Source organism: Tenrec ecaudatus, chromosome 1 (genome assembly GCF_050624435.1).
Source record: "Tenrec ecaudatus isolate mTenEca1 chromosome 1, mTenEca1.hap1, whole genome shotgun sequence".
NCBI classification, from domain to species: Eukaryota; Metazoa; Chordata; class Mammalia; order Afrosoricida; family Tenrecidae; genus Tenrec; species Tenrec ecaudatus.
In genome coordinates, this window is record NC_134530.1 from 252,354,950 (window position 1) to 252,376,202 (window position 21,253).

Genomic DNA, 21,253 nt, shown 5'->3' on the forward strand with positions numbered 1-21,253 from the left:
GTCTAAAGCCTTTAGGGAGAAGTAGCCCATTGTCCTTAACAGCAGGGAGTGGAGCCTACCTGTGGTGGGACCAGACAGCAGTCTGGCAACTGACTGCCTTCAGGGAGGTAACTTGACAATCATTTACCATTTGCTGCAAGCAGTGTCTTAAGTCTAATACATATTTGGGGGAGATGACTTGGGAGAAATCTTTGTTTCCCAGAGACAGGGAGCTTCCAGAAGTTCAGGCTGGATTCAGAAGTGGATGCAGAATAAGGGGCATCGTTGCTGATGTGTGATGGATACTGTTTCAAAGCAAAGAACACCAGAAGATGTTTACTTGTGTTTTGTTGACTGTTAAGACATTTGACTATGTGGACCATAATAAACTATGAATAGCTTTAAGAAGAATGGGAATCCCAGACACTACATTGCTATTTTGAATAATACTGCTGTGAACATTACTGTATAAACTACTTTTAAAAATAATATTTTGTTGTGTTTTCAATGGAAGTATTTATAGCAAAACAACTTCCCACTCAATAATTCCTACACAAATTATTCAGTGGAATTCATTATTTTTTCACATTTTATCAATATTCTTATTTCCTTTCTATTTGTTCTATTCTAGTTAACTTAGTCTCATAGTCCCCCAAACTTCTTTCCTATAATTTTGGTTTCATATAGATGTTTTCTTTCTTTTTAGGGAGTATTCAGGGGTGATAGCAATAATTTGGTTCAAATATACCACCACCACACTGTCCCAGGGAAAAAAGACAATTTTAATTTCCACAAAGAAACAAATGACCAAAAACATCGAGCCAGAAAACCTTTTAAAGAATAAATGGTATTGGAACTACCTGAGAAGAAATTCAAATGAATAACATTTACATGCTTTCAGCAGATTGAGAGAAAGATCCAAAAAGCTTCAGGGAAAATCAAGAATCACACAAGAGAAAACATTTTGGAAGAATTTGCAAAAATACTATTAGGACAAATTGGCAAAATAAATGAAATTTTTGCGACCACCCAGAAATAGCAAATAGAAATCCAAAAAATTAATAATGAGATTTGAGAAATAGTGCATTGAATAGGCAAAGGAGTAGAACTGAATTAGTGGAAGGGCGAAATAATGAGCTTAAAGGCAAATCTCTCCATACTAATCTGCCAGAGGAAAAAAAAGAATTATGTGCGACACCATCACAAGTAGTATCTTATGTGTGGTCAGAATTCAGAATTTCTGAGAAAGAGCCAAGAGACAAAAATTAAAATAAAAAAATAGGAAAACTAATGAAGAGTTGTTTGAAGAAAACTTTCCTAAGCCCCAAACATGATATACTCCAAAATAAAATTATTAATCCATATCATACTAAAACTTTCCAAAACCAAAGGCAAAGAAAGCAGCTTGGGAAAAATAAACAGTTACCTATACAGGAAATTCAGTAAACCTAAGCTCTGGTTTCTTAGCAGAAACAATGCAGGCAAGAAGGCAATAGGATGCCATACAGAAAATTCTGGGGAAAATTTTGCCAACCAAGAATCAAGTGCTCAGCAAAATTGTCCCTCAACTTCAATGGTGAAAGTAGGATATTTCCAGATAAATAGAAATTAAAAGAATTTGTAAAAACCAGACCAATCTTACAAGAAATACTAAAGGGAGTTCTTTGGACAGAGAACCAATCAAAGCAGGCAGTAAATTGAAACTAACATTCATGACAACATCACCCAGAAGATAAACCAGATAAAGACATATCCAAAATAAAACCAACCTACAAGACTGAAAAGCGAGAGTGAGAGTTATCGATGTATGGCGGAGACTATTACCAATGTAAGAAGGGGGGATAGACCTTCCAAACAGAGAGGAAGTGTAGCAGATTTCAAGAACTTGGGTAAAAAGGAAGGTAATATACAATAAAAGGGAGGTTGGCAGAAAAGTGTTGGAGGTAGGAGAAGATGCTGAGTGAGTTAAAGACAACAGAAATTATTGCTACAATCTTGCAATAAAGGTGCTCTATAAGTAGAAACATACATAGACATTCAGGCTGAACAGGTGTGGGCAGGAGTGAGAACACACACCCCTATCAGTTTTGCTAAGGATATTTTTGTATGGGTATTTAGCTTTGCTGCAAGTATATCCATAAATGTGGTGAAACATACAGGGGCAAAGTTATGAAAATATGAAAATTTCTTACACCTAATAAAAATCCTTGAGAAAATACATTGTTGACCCTGGGGGATCAGGACCGTCAAAGGACACTTAGATCAAGTGCCCAGATTGCAGATAGATATGGTAAAAAGTTCTTTCTTGAAAGGAGTGACCAGGGATATGGCCACTTAATTAACACTGTTAATTCTGATTGTCTGATGAGGCCAAGCTCATGTGTCTCTCAACTTGGGCGTGGTGCATCCAACACCTGATTCACAAGGGTATTGCTCTTGTGGGTTCAACATTGGGTTGCTAATTGGTGATGGTGGGTTCTCGTCATGACTTTTGTAAGTAGGAGGGGTTGGGGAACTAGAACAGACTCCTATCCTTCTGGTGGCCGCTCCCTGGTTTGGGCTCTTATATTCCCCCGAAGAAACTTTGCTCCTCAAACACTCACTGCCATTGAGTTGAAGCCCCTGTGAGTTTCCAAGATCATAACTGTTACAGGAATAGAAAACCTCATCTTTCTCTCATGGTGGTTTTGAACTACTGACCTTATAGTCTAGGTACCAAACCCTATTAGCTGATAATTCAGCCACACCAACTTTCGCTTCTCTCACCACCCTTGTTTAGTTTCTTCCTATTGGTATTTAATCCATTTCTCTCTCCTTTATTATGGATCATGAGGTTTTCAGCATTATCATCCACATCTGTTTCATTTGTCTCTGTGTCTGTGTTGTAGAGGGTCTGGTACCTTGTCTGCCTAATCCACCATATTGTTGGTAGTCTCTTAAATTTTCTTTCTAATAATGTTGTTTAAACCATTTGTTTTTGTTTGCTTAGTAGTTTTTCTAGAGTTATATTTTATGAAAGTCTATGTCAGAATTACACTAACAAAATGTAAGGAATATGTAGGAATGCACCAATATTTCCTACCACCCATTTTGTGCAATTATTTTTGTACATATTACATGTATATATGCTATAAACAACAATCAATTGTCATAGTTACTACTTTAATTTTATGTTCTTGGCCCTGCTTGATGCTCACCCTCATGAAGAGCTCACTGAAGATATAGGTGCTATAGAAAAGTGTAGCGAAGAAACTAGACAGTGCCTAGCTATCAGAAAGAATAGTATTTGGGTTCTTAAAGGCTTATCTTAAAACAAGCAGCCATATCAGTAAGGCATCAACTAAGTCCACAAGTAAGATGCACACCAGCCTGTGCGACCCAAGGATTGTAATTAATATAATACAAATCTAAAGGAGGGAATGGTATCAGAGCTTAAATTGTGAACACCTGGTTTGCAGAAGGCTATGGATGACAGTGGAAGCCCAAAATCCATTTGCAGGGTCCACACATAGATTAAGCCTCCAGTGAACCCGCTCTGGACATGGTTGAGGGATGTGAGTAGCCTCGTTATCAGATAGAGATCACTCAAAAGTAAGTCATGGCAGATATAGTTAGGTCAAAATATAATCTCTAATTTGATCTCTGTTGACCCATTTAAAAGTTGTTCAGTTTTAAATACAAAAAAAAATGAAGGGGGAAAAACACATGAATTAAGTCTCAGGTGAATCTTTTCCTCCCAGAGACCATGGATATGAATAGACTTGCTCTTATGCACCGTACATTGCAAAGTGGATTATTGCAGATGCAGTTAGGTTAAAATTTAACACGCTATCATTTGATCTCCTCTTTGACGTATTTTACATTTGTTCTAGTTTTTAACATTTTCTATTTTCTTTCCACTGAGGTTTCCCTCTGTTCTACTTTCTTCTTGTTTGGGGCTTCCTTTTTGTTTGTTTGGTTTTGGGTATGTTTTTCTATCAATGAAATCCAGGTTAGGTAAAACTATAGAGACAAGTAACTAGAAGAGTGGTTTCTTGGGAGTAGGACAGGGGAAGCTGAGGAGAAATGGGGAGCTAATAATGATTACAAAAAAGAAGAAAATGTTCTAAAATTGATTTGACTGATGATTGTACAACTTTTCTTAAAATGATTGAACCATTGAATTGTATATGTGGATTATGTGTCAGTAATTTTTTTTCAATTTTAAAAGTAATTATATCTTTTAAGATGTTGAAAGAAGAAAGGAAGACAAAAATTTGTGCATAGTTTGTGATATTATCTTTTAACAGCATTTCTGGTCATTTTCTTTTGTTCCTAAAGATTCGAATTTCTATCTGATCTCATTTACATTAACCCAATATACCTGTGCTTCCACACCACTTCATTGGTTTTTCATGTACATTTGAATTACTGTCTACTGTCACTTGCTTTCAGACTAACGAACTTCTTTTACTACTCATTTTAAGGCATGTCTTCTAGTGATAATATCTCTTGTGTGTGTATCTAGGAATGTCTTGCCTTCTCTATTTTTTAAAACAATTTTTACTAAATATAGATTTCTTCTATGACAATTTTACTTTCTTTCCACACTTAATTATGTCATTCCACTGTCTTCTGACTCCTTTTTTTTCTTTTAGAACTCATCTGTTAATTTTACTCGGATTCCTTTTTACCTGATGTGTCACTTTTCTTGCTTTCAGAGTTTCTTTTTCTTTGGCTTCCAGCACTTTGAATATGACATGCCTATGTGTGGGTGGGTCTCTTTGTATTTATGTTACTTGGAGTTCATTGAGTTTCTTCAATGTATACTGTTGTTATTGCTTATCTCCACTCATTTTCTTGTTTTACTCTGAATTTATAATCTAGCTTTTTAGGTATGTCTTTATATTATAAATCTATATTCAGGTTCCTTGATTCTTTTTTGCCAGTTCAAAACTATTGTTTGTTCTTCCTCTGATGAAAATTTCATTTTAGTTATCCTACTTTAAACACCAAAATGATCTTTTGGTTATTTTTTAAAAGTATTTCTATCTCTTTATTGATATTCTCTATTGGACATTATCATTATACATATTTTAATCATGGATTCCTATAATTATTTGAATATACTTGCAATGGTTATCATTTGAAGACTTTACCTGTTAAGTTCTACATCTCATCCCTTTCAGGCAGTTTCTGGGACCCATTTTTTTCTCAGTTATATTTTTCTATATTATTGCATTTCTCATAATTTTTGTGGTAACCTGAACTTTTTTTGAGAAAATATGTGAGTGTGTGTCAAAAAATATTGCTAATAGGGTTTTAGTTCATACACATATGAATCTTTTCCCCACCAAGATGTGTTTAAACCTATATTTGTGATCAGTGGATGGTTGCAGACAAGTTCTCTCAGTAATATACTTCTCCTAATGTCATTAGCTTGCATATTCTTCCCAGAACAACCGTTTTCAGATGGACCAAACATTTTAAGGAAGATTGGGAAAATCTCAAATATGAGCCCCTCAGTGAATGAACAGACTATAGCTGAAGTCCAGAAACTGGTGGAAGACCATAGAATTGCTATTGATGCCAGGGTTTCTAGAGTTGAAATTTCGTATGGTTTGGCATTTTCTATTTGAAGTGAATATCTTGGCCTCAGCAAGATTTTGACTCAGTGGATATTAAAAGCATTGCATTACGATCAGCCAGCTTAAAAAGCTGATTTTTCCTTTAGTATTCTAAGCAAGATCAAAATTAATAAAGGCAATTCTATGGAATAAATTGTAACTGGTGCCAATCATGGTTTTACCAGTATGTTTCAGAAATTAGAATTTACCAGGAACTTCCACAAGGATCAGCTGGGCCAGTTAAATTCAAGAAAGCAAAGTCAGTTCATAAAGTTATTATTTGGGATCTCTCTTTTTTTAAAAAAATCAATATAATCTCTTAAAATATCTTTATTAAGTTGGTTTTTTATAAATAATTTTATTGGGAGCTCATACAGCTCTTATCACAATCCATACATACATCAATTGTGTCAATCACATTTGTACATTTGCTACCATCGCCATTCTCAAAAAATAGTCTTTCTACTTGAGCCCTTGATATCAGCTCCTCATTTTTTATTCCCTCCCTTCCCCACTCTCTCTCCCTCATGAATCCTTGATAATTTATAAATTATTATTTTTTCATGTCTTACACTGACCAATGTCTCCCTTCACCCACTTTGTTGTTGTCAGTACCACAGGGAGCAGGTTATATGTAGATCCTTGTGATCAGTTCCTCCTACTCCACTTTCCACTCTCTTTCCTGGTATCGCTACTCTCATTAGTGGTCCTGAGGGGTTAATCTGTACTGGATTTCCTGTGTTTCCAGTTCCTATCTGTACAGTGAACATCCTCTGGTCTAGCTGGATTTGTAAGATAGAATTGGGATCATGATAGGGGGGGAGCACTAAAGAACTAAAGGAAAGTTGTATGTTTAATCGTTGCTAAACTGCATCCTGACGGGCTCATCTCCTCCCCACAACCCTTCCATAAGGGGATGGCCAATTGTCTGCAGATGGGCTTTGGGTCTCCACTATGCACTCCCCCTCATTCACAATGATATGATTTTTTAAAATCATTTTATTGGGGCTCATACAACTCTTATTACAATCCATACATACATCAATTGTGTAAAGCACATTTGTACATTTGTTGCCCTCATCATTCTCAAAACATCTGCTCTCTACTTAAGCCCCTGGCATCAGCTCCTCTTTTTTCCCCTCTCCTTTCCTGCTTCCCCCTCCCTCATGAACCCTTGATAATTTATCAATTATTATTATGCCATATCTTACACTGTCTGACATCTCCCTTCACCCACTTTTCTGTTGTCTGTCCCCCAGGGAGGAGGGTATATGTAGATCCCTGTAATTGGTTCCCCCTTTCAACCCCACCCTCCCTCCACCCTTCCGATATCGCCACTCTCACCACTGGTTCTAAAGGGATCATCCACCCTGGATTCCCAGAGTTTCCAATTCCTGTCTGTACCAGTGTATATCCTCTGGTCTAGCCAGGTTTGTAAGGTAGAATTGGGATCATGATAGTGTGGGGGGAGGAAGCATTTAGGAACTAGAGGAAAGTTGTATGTTTCATCATTGCTACACTGCACCCTGACTGGCTCATCTCCTCCCCACAACCCTTCTGTAAGGGGATGTCCAGTTGCCTACACAAGGGCTTTGGGGCCCCACTCCGCACTCCCCCTCATTCACAATGATATTATTTTTTTGTTCTTTGATGCCAGATAACTAATCCCTTCAGCAACTTATGATCGCACAGGCTTCTTCCATGTGCGCTTTGTTGCTTCTGAGCTGTTTACTTTCAAGCTAAGACCCAGACGTTATATCTTTTGATAGCCGGGCTCCATCAGCCTTCTTCACCACATTTGCTTATGTGCCTACTTTGTCTTCAGCGATTATGTCAGGAAAGTGAGCTTCATGGAATGCTAGTTTAATAGAACAAAGTATTCTTACATTGAAGGAGTACTTGAGTGGAGACCCAGTGTCCATCTGCTACCTTAATATTAAACCTATAAATATATGCACATACATCTATTTCCTATCCTCATATACATATGTACATGCCTTTATGTAGGCCTCTATAAATGCCCTTGGCCTCCTAGCTCTTTCCTCTATGTCCTTTTACTTTCCTCTTGTCCCACTATCATATTCAGCCTTCAATCAGGTTTCAGTAATTCCTTCCTGTTACATTGCCCTTGATCAAGCCCTACCAGGCCTCCTACACTGCCCTTGCCATCGATTTTGGATCACTTGTTGTTCCCTTTTCCCTAGGTTTGTTAACACCCACTTCCTTTCCCTACTTCCCCTCTCCTTATGTCCCTCCAGAACTATCAGTCCCATTGGTTTCTCCTTTGGAATGTTTATCCCGCCTATCTTATCTTGATAGACACGCAGAGACAATTATCACAAAAACAAGCAGAGCAAAACAAAATAACAAAAGAACACCAAAAAACCAAACACCACCAACAACAAAAATTCCAGGAAAGTTTATAAATAGTTCCAGGTCTGTTTGTTGATATTTAGGCCTGTTTTCTCTTCAAATCTGATGGGGTGCCACACCCTGGCCCCAAGTCTATTTTTGGTGTTCCCTAGGGACATCATTGCTATGCTCCCCTTGCTGCTCTGTTGCAAACCCTTAGTGTTTCACCCCACTGCTGTAGGATTTTCTCAGGTACATAATGAGGGACATCTTGTCTTGTGGTGGGACCGGTCTGATGGTCCTCTCTGTGCATTGGGTGCTCTGAGCAGGAATATCGTTCTCAGGGCTTGGTGGACCAGAATGTGTTCTATTCTCTCTCCTTCCCTCTCATTGTCTCTTGTGTGCTCTGATCAGACGTGCCTGTCTCCCTGAGCTACAGCTTCAGTGCTGTCCTCTGAAGTGAATTCTTCTGGGAAGGGAGAGGGGGCTGCCCATGTAGTTGGGAATGGGGTTGGCCCCCGCAGACAGACCTCTCAATTGGCTCCCTGCTTCATGCCAGTATGCTGCACTCACATCTTGGTGCACTGGGTTAAAGTTTGGTCCCTCTCTCCCTCTCCTGTGGAAATATAAACAACACCCTCCTCTTGGGTGGGTTAATGCCCTGTTCCTCTGCTACACATGTCTTTTTATTCTCTTCTTCTCCCCTCCTTTTTAGTTGGCTGCCATATGTATCCCTGGATTGGGTCTGGTTCCAGCCATAGTACCTGGACTCCTCCCAGGAATGTATGTATATAGTAGCTTTTCCTCCATGCCCCTTTTGCATTTTTAAGCTTACCTCAGCAGACTTATATTGTACTTGTCCTTTTGTGTTTGGCTTACTTTGCTTAGCATAATTTCCTCCAGTTCTTCCCATGCAGCAATGTGCTTCATGCGTTCATCACTGCTTTTTAGGGATGCGTAGTACTCCATTGTATGTGTGTTTTTTAATCCTGTCCTTTGTTGATGGAAATTTGGGTTGTTGCCAACTCCTTGCAATTGTGAACTGTGCCACGATGAACACTGGAGCACAGATGTCTGGCCATGGTTTGTTCCTTGCCTCTTCTGGGTATATGCCCAGTAGGGGGATTGGTGGATCATATGGTAGTTCAATTTCCATGTGTTTTAGATATCACCAAGTTGATTTCCATAGTGCTGTACATACCTACAGGTCCACCAGCAGTGGATGAGAGCTCCTATCTCACCACAACCCCTCCAACACTTGTTACTTTCTGATTTTTTTTAATTGGGCTACCTTTGAGGGGGTTAGGTGCTGCTATCTCATAGTTGTTTTAATTTGCATTTCTCTTATGGCTAAAGTTTGGGAACATTTTCTCATATGTTCATTGGCTATTTCGATTTCTGCCCTTGTGAAACTTCTGTTCGGGTCCTTTGCACACCTCTTCAGTGGGCAATTGGTTTTTTCTTTTTTTATGCTAGCAGAGTACTATAGATTTTAGTAATAAGGCCTTTGTCTGATGTGTCATTGCTAAACATGTTTTCCCAGTCTGTGGGCAATCTTATTACTCTCTTGGTGAATTCTTTTGCTTTACACAGGTGTCTTATCTTCAGTATATCCCACTTGTCAAACTGTGCCTCCTCTGTACTTGTGTCCTTCCCTATTTGTGATAGCCTATGTATTCTACTTGGGATCACAAAGGGGTAGTATCTATAGATTTTCTTAGAGGACACAAGACTATCGTGGTGAGTTATTATAAAATTTAAAACTGCATTGGTGAGAAAAAGTTCAGAAAAATTGTACCAAGAAGCTGATTTTCCTACCAACAACACACCTGCTCATTCTTTCAGGTTAGCAATGGTCAATTTAGGAGAATATATTTGCAAAACCTCACACACCCTACAGCCCTGCTCTTGTACCTTCAGACTTAGGAATATGATTTGCATGTCAAGGGTGGTAAGCTGCTTTTTTACGTGGTGTAAATCAAAGAGCACAACATTCTTTAGGAGAAGAGCTTAAAAAACTCAAAACACCTCCCTGCCATCCGTGATTATGGTGCATGGTGTGCATCAAAGACAGGATAGGACTACGCCTGAGATTTTCCCAGAGTAGGAAGCCTCTTCTCTCTTGCACAGAGTGGCTGGCGCTTTGGAAATACTGACTTTGTGATTAGCAGCCCAACACGGAACCTGTACCTACAGAGCTCTCTTTCGGTGAAGATTAGAGAGATGGAAAACCCACCTTCAGAAATCTATAGACATAGGTGGAGGATATGTTAAGATGTTGTTAACTTTATCTTGATATTTTTATGTTTTTGTTTAATGAAAATTCCTGTGAGTTTGTGGCAACACTTGTTGATTTCTCTTCATAGGCTGGCAACTCAGTAAGTATATCAATCCTCTTCCTCCTGGACATGAAATTCTTATCTGTGTGTTTATTTTATTAGTAAATGGATATACTATTTTAAAAATCATTTTATTGGGGGCTCTTACAGCTCTTATCACAATCCACACATATATCGTGCCAAGCACATTTATACATGATGCCATCATCATTTTCATAATATTTCCTTCTACCTGAGCCCTTGGTGTCAGCTCATTTGTTCCCTCTCTCCACCACCCTCGCTCTCTCATGAACCTTTGATAATTTATTAATTTTATTTTCATGTCTTACACTGACTGCTAGCTCCCTTCACCCACTTTTCTGTTGTCCATCCCCCTGGGAGGGGGATTATATATCAATCATTGTGATCAGTTCTCCCTTACTCCCCCTACTTTCCCTTACTCTCCTGGTATCACTATTCTCATTATTGGTCCTGAGGGGTTTATCTGTCCTGGATTCCCTTTGCTTTGAGCTCTTCTCTGTACCAATGTACATGCTCTGGACTAGCTGGATTTGTAAGGTAGAATTAGGGTCATGATACTGGTAGTGGGGAGCATTAAAGAACTAGAGGAAAGTGTGTTTTTTGTCCATGCTATACTGCACCCTGACTGGCTCATCTCTTTCTTATGACTTTTCTGAAAGCATTGTCCACTTGACTACAGATGGGCTTTAGGTCTCCACTCTGTACTCCCCGTCATTCACATTGATATGATTTTTTTTGTTTTGTTTTGGGTCTTTGATGCCTGATACCTGATCCCATTGACACCTCAATACCCGATCCCATTGACACCTCGTGATCAAACAGGCTGGTCTGCTTCTTCCATGTTACCTTGATTGCTTCTCAGCTGGATGGCTGTTTATCTTCAAACCTTTAAGACCCAGACTCTATAGCTTTTGATAGTCGGGCACCATCAGCTTTCTTCACCACATTTGCTTATGCACCCATTTTACCTTCAGCGAGCATGTCAGCATCACAGAGTGCCAGATTAGTAAAACAAAGTGTTCTTGTGTTGAAGGAGTACTTGAGTGGAGGCCCCCTATCATTAAATATAAATGTATTTACATGTATCCATGCCTGTATTTAAACCTCTATAAATGTGCTTTGCCATCTAGTTTTTTCCTCTCCTTTTACTTTCCTCTTGTCCCACTATCATGTTTGGCCTTCATTCGGATGTCAGTAATTCATCTCATCTATATTGCCCTTGATCAAGCCCACCAGGCGTCTTATGCCCTCCTCGCCATTGATTTTAGATCACTTGTTCTTCCCTTGTCCCTGGGTTTGCTAGCAACCCCCTTCCTGTAAGGTTTATTGGGGCGCAAAACAGAACCAAAGATCCAATTGGCAAAGTTTTAGAAGCAGACTTTATTGAGAAGCTTGCGGGCGGGTTCAGCAACTCAGGGTATTGAGCTATTGAAGTCGTGCCGGGAAAAATCCTGGCAGTGTTTTTTATACCCACTTCTGGCAGGCACAGCTAGGAAGGATCATAGCTGGAGAGGGTCTGCACACACAGGTGCTTCAGAAGGGAGAAGGTCATTAATCTTATCCATGTGTCAAGGAGGGGTGGAGTGACCATATCTTCAAAGAACGTCCTGGCTCTGGGGATGTTTGGTTCTCAGAACTTGCGGTTTTCAGCGAGGGAAGGGGAGGCCAGCGAGGGGTGAGTTCTGAGAGCTAAGGTGGAGGTGCTGAACTCAAAATGGAGTCCCTTGTGCCAACACCAGGCACTTCCTTTCCCCTGCCTCCGCCCTCCCATCTCATCTGGACAGACATTCAGAGATAATAGTACGCACAGAAAAAAGGCAAAGCAAAGCAAAACAAAAAACAGCAGCAAAAAAAGAAAGGCCTATCAAAAGTTCTAGGTCTGTCTGTTGACCTTTAAGAGGTTTTCCAGTGCAGTCTGATGGGGTGCCACACCCTGGCCCCAAAGTCCATTTGTTGTATTCCTCGGGGACTTCATTGCTTTGTTCCCCCTGCTGCTCTACTGCACGTCCTCAGTGTTTTGCCTGGTGATGTGGGGTCAGATTGGTCACAACTCCCACACTGCCTCCAGTGCTGACCCCAGTAGTGCTATGGGTCAGTGAGGGATGTCATGTCATGGTGTGTCCAGCCCTATGGTTCTTTTTGTGCATTGGCTACTCTGAGCCAGAATATCATCCTTAAGGGTTGGGGGGCCTGCATATGTTCTACTTTCTCTCCTTCTCTCTTCATTTTGAATGCACTATTTTTGTGAAGTCTATTTTCCCCAAGAATTTGCAACCTTGGGTATTTCTCTACAGAGGGTACAGCCTTAGACATCACACAATCACCTTGGTATTTATTTGGCCCAGAGAAGAAGAAAGGAGAAAATAATATTATTTAGTACAACAAGAAACCTCATTCCTTCGAAATATAAATTATAAGAGGAAAAGTAGGCAAGGTGGAGGAAGCTACAGATTCAAAGATATTTCATGTAATCATCTGGAAGTTTATATGAACTAATGAATTACAGTTACATTTTTATATGAGAGTAACGTTATGTTTTAAAGGAAGTCTTTACCTTTTATAGATAGAGAAAATTGAGAGAATTATAAAAGTAATCGCCGTAAGACCCCAAACCTAGAGCAAATTCTCAGAAACCCATAGGCATAAAATAATTTTATGTAAAACTATATATATTTATGAAAATAGAAATATAATTCATTATATAATGTTAACACAATAGAGATACAGATGTGACACCTTATCTGTGATCTCCCTCTTGACCCAATTTATAATTATTCTGGTTTTTAATATTTTATTCTTTGTTATCAATTGAGGTTTTTCTTTATTTCACTGTGTCGTTGTTGGATTGTTTGTTTGTATTATCTTTTGATTTTGTATGATTTTCTGTATACGAAACCCAAATTAGGTAAACCTAATGAAACAACAAAAAATCATTGTTTGGATCAATAGATCTTTGGATCAGTAGATTCAAATGGACATGACAGGGGACAGGTGGGAAATGGGGAACTAATAAGCACAAGGAAGAAGAAATGTACTGCAATTGTTTGTAGTGATGGTTGCACAGCTCTTAGGAATGTGATTAAACTATTGAAATTTATGAGATGTGAATTGTATGTTGGTGAAATTGTTCAATATAAAATATTACATTAAAAATTAAGATTTTTTAGAGAAACCTCTCTTAATATGCAGTATTATTGTATTAAAATTAAGACCATTTTAAGGAAGGTCAACATTACCACATATACAAAAGTGTTTCAGTGGTGATAAATTACTGATTTAGCACACATTGTATTTATAAATGTGCAGTTCAATATTGTGGAATTTTCTAGCTATCTTTCTGTTATTGAGTTCTATGTTAGTCCTTTATGGAAGTGAATAGATAATAATATATACTAAGAAAAAGCAGTCTGAGAATGTTAGTTTGGGCATATGAAGACACATTTCATAATAAGGAGTTGTAAGAATCAAGATTGTTTTCTTCTGAGATCCAGAGTGCAGAATGAGAGACAAGGGTGGGGCAGTGATTTTATTTTATGCTAGTTAAAAGTGTTTACTTGTTTTTATGTTGCTAAGAACAAAAATTAATTTTTAAAGTTTATTAAGTGTCAACAATAGACATGATGTATCAGAGAAGAAAGATGATTTTATTCACATATGTATATATTTTTTCTCTCCTTAGGTTCTGGAAAATAACAATACCAATGACATACGATGACATTATCAAGGAAATTAAAGGAAACAATGTGGCTTTTCAAAATTGCTTTATTGGGGATACTTTGTTTCTGCTGACTTTTCCTTTGGTGCTGGACTATGATCATCCTGGTTATGTATCACTCTCTTTACCAGCTGGTAGTCACTTAATATATAATTGGAATGCTTGCATGCCTTCATTTGTTGTTTTGGTAACTGACATAGAGACCTATCAAACAAATGATTCATTCCATACTTGGTCAAAACTTAGAGTGCCCGCAGGCATTCTGAGTGACCAGCAAAGACAACAAGTAACACACGTGACCCTATTACAGGACTATATATTTTTTATAATAGATGGTGGTCTTTATCTAAAAACGTCTAAGACTTTTACTAAACTAGGAAGAAATGAAAACCTTCCTGATGTTACACTTATTGGTATTTCGTCAAGAAGGTGGTGCTGGATCCGCTTTCTACACAAGGTTAGTAAAAGATGACAAACATATAGATTACCTAAACATTCACATCTATGTACCATACCATTATTCATTAATTTATCCAAGATTATGCTATAGAGATTTTGCACTCTAGAGTTATCTTATTTAAGGCTGAAAATAACTTGATTCAGTTGCAATATTTTTGTTTGGTTTCTTTTCAGTGTCTTTATCCTTTTCTTAAATCCTGATTTTGTTTTCTTTATTTTAGATGTTTGTTTATGTTTTGCCTTAATTCTATAATGATGTGTAACATGATTATATTTTTGCTGTATGATTTCATTCTGTTAATTATTCAGACTTTGAGAAACAACAGCAGGCCAGCGCAGCTGCATCCTTAGCGCTAGCCAGCCCCACCCCCTTCCCCTTCTTCACCTGCCTGTTCTCAGATATGGCGCCCCCCCCACGCCCCCACCCCCCACCCCCGGCCCGTGACCAGCTGGCTGGAATCGCTGTTCCCCTTCCTACTTGTCCTAGTGGATTTGCAGTACAAAGGTGCTAAATGTGGAGTCAATGCAAATGTTGAGAAACATCTTGAATTAGACAAGAAGTTACTTCCAGCTGGTCAACTCGCTGATGCTTTGTCTCAATGTCATGCTGTAGTAGATGGTCATCTTAATAACGATAATGCTTGCTACCGGAGAGCTACTGTCTTTTTAGCTATGGGTAAATCAAAAGCAGCACTTCCTGGTTGGACTAAAGTGATGGAATTGAACATGGATTTCACTGCAGCAAGATTACAGAGAGGCCAGTTATTACTCAAAACAAGGAAGACTTGATAAAGCAGAAGATGATTTTTAGAAAGTGCTCAAATCCAATCCAAGTGAAAATGAAGAAAAGGAAGTGCAGGCCCAACTTTTGAAGTCTGATGACATGCAACTCTTTATGCTTTTGAAGATGCAGATTAAACTGCTAGTGTAACCTTCCCTGATAAGACTGTAGAGGTTTGTGTTTGGGATGCAGAATTACAAGAACTTCAAGCTGAATGTTTCATAAAAGGAAGGGAACCTAGGAAAGACAGCAGTGATTTAAAAGCTGCATCCAAATTGAAGAATGATGATACAGAGGCATTTTACAAAATCAGCATACTATCCTACCAACTAGGAGACCATGAAATGTCCCTCAGGGAAGTCCGTGAATGTCTTAAACTTGACCAGGATCGTAAAAGGTGCACACTATCAACAAGTTAAGAAACCGAGTAAGTTGATTGAATCAGCTGAAGATCTCATCAGAGGCGGCAGGTACACAGATGCGAACAGCAAATATTAATCTGTAATGAAAACCAAGCCAATTGTTTCAGATTGTACAATTCATTAAAACAAAAAACAAAAAAAAAAAAGAATCTGCCACTGCTTTTCTAAGGACAAGAAGCCTGTTGAAGCTATCAGAATCTGTTCTGAAGTTTTATAGCTGGAAGCTGATAATGTGAATACTCTGAAAGAGCGATCAGAGGCCTATTTAATAGAGGAAATGTATAAGGAAGCTATGGAGGATTATGAAACTGCTCAGAAGCACAATGAAACTGACCAGCAGATTAGAGAAAGCACAAAAACTACAAAAACAATCACAGAAAAGAGACTATTACAAAATCCTGGAAGTAAAAAGAAATGCCAAAAAGCAAGAAATTAACAAAGCACACAGAAAATTAGCAATGCAGTGGCATCCAGATCACTTCCAAAATGAAGAAGAAAAGAGAGAAAGTTCGTGGACATAGCAGCTGCAAAAGAAGTCCTCTCTAATGCAGAAATGAAGAAAAAGTTCAATGATGGAGAAGACCCCCTGGATGCAGAGAGTCAGCAAGGAGGTGGCAGCAACCCCTTCCACAGAAGCTGGAGCTCATGACAAGAGTTTAATCCCTTTAGCTCTGTTGGACCCTTTAGATTTAAATTCCACTTCCATTAAAGCAGCTATTTTTTGCTCTTAAAAAAAGTATTCAGAGTTCCATATATGCCATCTTACTCCTGTCATCATGATTTCGATGGATCATCTAAATCTTTTAGCTTTGTGTTTCTTATGATTTTTTGGTGGGGGCAATGGAATTTTCTAGGATGTTAGCTTTCTCACTTTTTTTAGTATATGTTGTTTTTGCCCATAGTACTTTGTCTGAGAAACTCTGAGGTGGGCACTCTCCAGCCTTTGCTTACTACTTCCTCTCCCTGTGATAGTTCCTCGCCCTCCCTGATTCCATTGAGATCTGAAACTGCCAGCTAGGCTTTCAAATTTTTGTTGCTGTTGTTTTGCTTCCAACTTTGAATGTCTTCAGAATATACTGAAGACCATGCAATGATAATCTTTCTGCTGCTCAGACAAGCTATCACAACTAAACAATCTGCTCACCTGGAGACACAGTCTGATTTCTCTCTGCTATGTTTTTGCAACCGCATTTTCCATGGGAAAGCTCCTGTGTTGCTGGTTTTACTAAAGCCTTTCTTCCCTGCTCTGTGAGGGTCGTTTAGATCTAAGCTGTCATTCAGGGGAAACATGGGCAAACTGTCTTTCAGACCAGAACAAAGTGATGTTGGCACTTTCCAGATGGATGTTCATGAGATTTGTCTCATGGGTCTCAGTGGTGGGTAGTGTACGTTAGTATACTGGTGGGTAGTCCACTCAAGGTGCCTGCTTTCTAACACACAGCAGCCTCAGTCAGTATCCTCATTTCCAACTGGAGGGGAGAGGTAAGCAGATAAATCACAACTGGCAGTTCCCTCAGGGAGCTTTGTCGTGTTGATTTTGAAGGCCTAAGCTGTCTAGGGTACACAGGGATGGAAAGTACTGGCTGTGAAAACAGGCTCCATAGTAGAGGGCATTTCTGTAGCAATTCAAAGAGGTCTGGTAGCTGACAGTTGCCAAGTGAGGGAGGAGCTGTCATATTCCAAACAGACCTCAAGGAAGGTCTGCCTGGTTGTTCTGAGTATCCTGGCACTACTTTCACTAGGAGTACTGCTTTTCTTCGGACGCTCACTCCCTCGCATCTAGCAGCCTCAGACAGTAGTACCAACTGGAAGGGAGGGCAGATAGACCTAAATTGACTTCCAGGGAGCTCTCTCCTGTTCATATAAAAAGCCTGAGCTATGAAGTGCACAGTCAGGCAGGCAGCAATAGTTACCAGGTTGAGGAGGTATATAACTGCCCCCTTCTGACCCAACACACTGAGGTCTCGTTATATAAAGAGATGCATTTTTTAACAACAGAAAATAAAATGGATTTTATATTATTATGTGGAGTAGCAAGATCATATTATAAGAGCGTTGTCTTACTTTAACATGGGCAAAAATGATCTAAAAAACCCCTTTTCTCATACAAAGCTCTGCTCTCAAAGATTATATTAAAACTGATGGATTACACAAACCACAGCCCCATCTACCTTGAGGCCAGTAAAACTAAATAAACTACGAGTTTTAAAAAGTGAAGCAAACAAATTTAAGAAAACTAATTAGAAAGTATTTAAACGGAATGCAAATAAAAACAAACGTCAGAATTTAGAGGGTGCTGCTAAACAGTCCCTGCAAGAAATGTTTAACACTAACAACATATCTAAGGAGGATAAGGATCTCACATCAGTAACCTCTGCAGATATATGAAAAAACTAAACATAGAAAACCAAGTTAACTCAGAAGTTAACAGCATAGAGGAAATACTAAAAAATCATTGGGTAAATTAATTTCACAGAAAACAAAAAACTACAGAAACCTCAATGAAATAAAAAGATAAATAAAATAACTTTATAGGCAAACTGGTCAAGATAAACATAGAAGACATACATTATTAATATTAGGATTGAGAGAAGTGGAATCATTAGAAAACTACTGCTGATAAAGGATTAATAGATCAGGAGCCCTGGTAGCATAGTGGTTACATGTTGAGCTACAATTAAAAATTGTAGAAGGAGGAAGTACATCCCAACTTATTCTTTGAGATCAGCTTTATTTGACATTGCAATCAGAAAAATATATTACAAGAAAAAAGAACACAGGCCAATGTCCCTAATGACTATAGATGGAAGAATGCTAAACAAAAGTTTTAACAAACTCCAAGCAAAATTTTAGCAAACCTGATTCAACAATATATAAAAAGAGAATATATCATGATTAAGAGAGGTTCATCTCTGAAATGAAAGGGTGGTTTAAACTAAAAATCAATAAATACAAATATCATACCTTGTATTATAATATAGTTTTTTAAGATTATCTCAGTAGATATAAAGCAAACAAACAAAAACATTTGACATTAAAAATAACAACTTCCAAATTGAGGGATAAAAGTGACTTTCCTTAACTTGACAAAGAACTTTTACAAAACCCTATTACTAGTAGCTTATATTGTGATTAAAAATACTGTATTTTTAAACTCAGATTTAATATAATTATTGCTGTGGTTAGACTTAAGACTACATTTTGGGTTTGTTTTCTACAATTTTCATTCAACATTGTACTGGATGTTCTAGCAGGTATATTAAGTCAAGAAACTAAATAGAAGTCATCCAGATGAAAAGGAAGTAGTAGATTTGTCATTATTTGTAAACATTATCAGACATAAATAAAACTGATGAATCTATATAAAAACACTCCTGTGGTTAATATGTGTATGTCCCAAAATTTTAGGATACAATATGAATGTATTAAAAAAAACCTTGCATTTTACATGCACAATGTGTAATAATGAATTAAAATTTCTAAAAATATCAGAAATATGAAATAATTAGAAATAAATCTTAAAATAGATGCACAAATTATGTGTTGAGCATTACAAAGCACTGCTGAGAAAATAAAAGACTGAAGTAAATGGAGAGGTACATTATTTTTATTGTTGGAAAGAGTCAATGTTATTAAAACTCAGTTTTTAAAAATTAATTCATAGATTCAGTACAAAAATTCCAGTGAGCTTTTTTGTAGGAATTGATGAAATTATTCTAAACTTCATATACAAAATGCACAAGATTTGGGTTGAAGTAGGAACACTATAAAATTAGTATTGGCTTAACCTTGATCTTCTCTGGATGGACTTGACCTCAAGTGTCCCTGAGCTCTTCTCCAAGGGACCAATCTATGATCCTTATCAGAAAGGAGTGGTTCCTTTAGGGTGTGGTGGTCTGATAGCTCTTAGTGGCAAACAACCTTCAGGCAGATAACTTCTAGCTTATAGTAGCACCATCTTAAAATTAGCATTATTATGGAGGGACATTGTGGGTAATAACTTTTAGTCAGGAGAATGTGACTGGGATTCATCTCCAATTCATGGACATGAAGGCCTCCCTCCACTAGAGTCTGCCCCCTAGACTTTTAATTATCTGTATAGAGAAATTTTCTACATATCTCTCTTCCTGGTCCTCAGTTTCCCACAATGACCTTCTTTGAAGCAGTAGTAGAGAAGAGAGAAACCCTGAGGATCTTGGAAGAGCACGTTTAGAGTCTCTGTCTGAAGTACAGAGGCTGCCGAGACCAGGTATATCACAGACTGTGGCACAGAGACCCAGAGGAGCAGCTCTGAGACAATGAGAGAGGGAAAAACAGCCCAAACACAATGCTTAGCATTCAACTGTTAACTGAAGGTTGGCAGTTCCAGCAACCCTGGGACTCCAAGGAGAAAAGAACTCACAATTTCCTTCTGTAAAGATTACAGACTGCCAGAGATTCATGAGCAAGCCTGAGATCTGGAGCAGAGCTCTTGTTTTCCCTTGGCTGTGGATACCAAGCTAAGTCAGTTTCTGAGGACATCCTCAGCCAATGGCAGCAGTGTGGACAAACTGACCACCCTCGCATCCTCTTCCAACACCAAACACCAGCAATACAGCCAGGTGACCCTGAACAACAACAAAATAAAATGATGTACAAATTGTTTATAATTTCTTTGTACTAATCCTCGAAACAATTAATAAAATACCACTCACCAAAGAAAATAAGTAGGTAAATAAAATGAAGGACCGCTCTATTAAAAAGACTATTAAAAAAGAAATAAATGGATACGTATAGCATGTCAATGGGCAGCAGCAAAATAAATGATACAATTTTCAACTGTTCTAAAATTTAAATAGATATTCAATGTAATTCTAATCACAGTACAAATAAATGTGTGTGTGTGTGTAACTCAATACACTGCTTCTGAAGTACATATGAAAGAATAATGAGATGTGGACTCTGAGGAACAGGGCTGTAGGCTCACCCACAGAAAAGAAAGAGCAACAACCAGGGAAAATCCCATTGAGAAGGAATGCTGGAGTCCCCAGAAACCACAAACACAAAATCAAACCTAAATTGACCAAACTTTCTCCAATCTAGAATCTGTGGCGACTGAGGGAGGAGGTAACACAGTCATGCACGTGGAGATGGGCAATTCCTAATGACTGCTACTCACAGCTTTTGTGACTGTCCCACCTGCAGCGGATGCCATTATTGTCCCTCTCACCACTGGGGAGTGCTTCCTCAGCCATGACAAAATGCACCTGGGTGCCCACTGACACACACCCTGGAGAGCCTCCTTCCCCACTCCTACTCCCTCCCTGCCTCCAACTGTAGTTCCTATCTCTACAACCCTCGGTGAACCTGCACGGACAGCAGGGGTTGACGGGAGCTTGGCAGAATGCCCATTCACTATGAAGAAACCACTTCTCCTCCTTGCCCACACATCCACTGGCCCTGTAATTACCCCCCCCCCCCCATGGTCGTTGCTCCTGCCGCTGCCAGGTGCATCCCTTTCCAAGAAGCACTTCCTTTCACGCCTACAGATGCGAGCAGCCAGGATACTATACCATGCAGCAAGCATGCCCCAATGCAGT

General features: G+C 38.7%; 1 protein-coding gene and 1 pseudogene across 1 annotated transcript in view; both read left to right on the forward strand.

Annotated features, from left to right (window-relative positions):
- Window positions 1–1,786: 1,786 nt before the first annotated feature.
- The window catches only part of CATSPERE (catsper channel auxiliary subunit epsilon), a 134,807-nt gene continuing 115,340 nt past the window's right edge, over window positions 1,787–21,253 (forward strand). Inside the window, exons 1-3 of the mRNA XM_075542684.1 lie at window positions 1,787–1,880; window positions 5,416–5,572; window positions 13,977–14,469. Coding sequence (XP_075398799.1) covers window positions 1,787–1,880; window positions 5,416–5,572; window positions 13,977–14,469 — 744 coding nt within the window. The remainder of the gene's footprint in view (window positions 1,881–5,415; window positions 5,573–13,976; window positions 14,470–21,253) is intronic.
- LOC142429739 (dnaJ homolog subfamily C member 3 pseudogene) lies at window positions 14,736–16,383 on the forward strand (annotated as a pseudogene).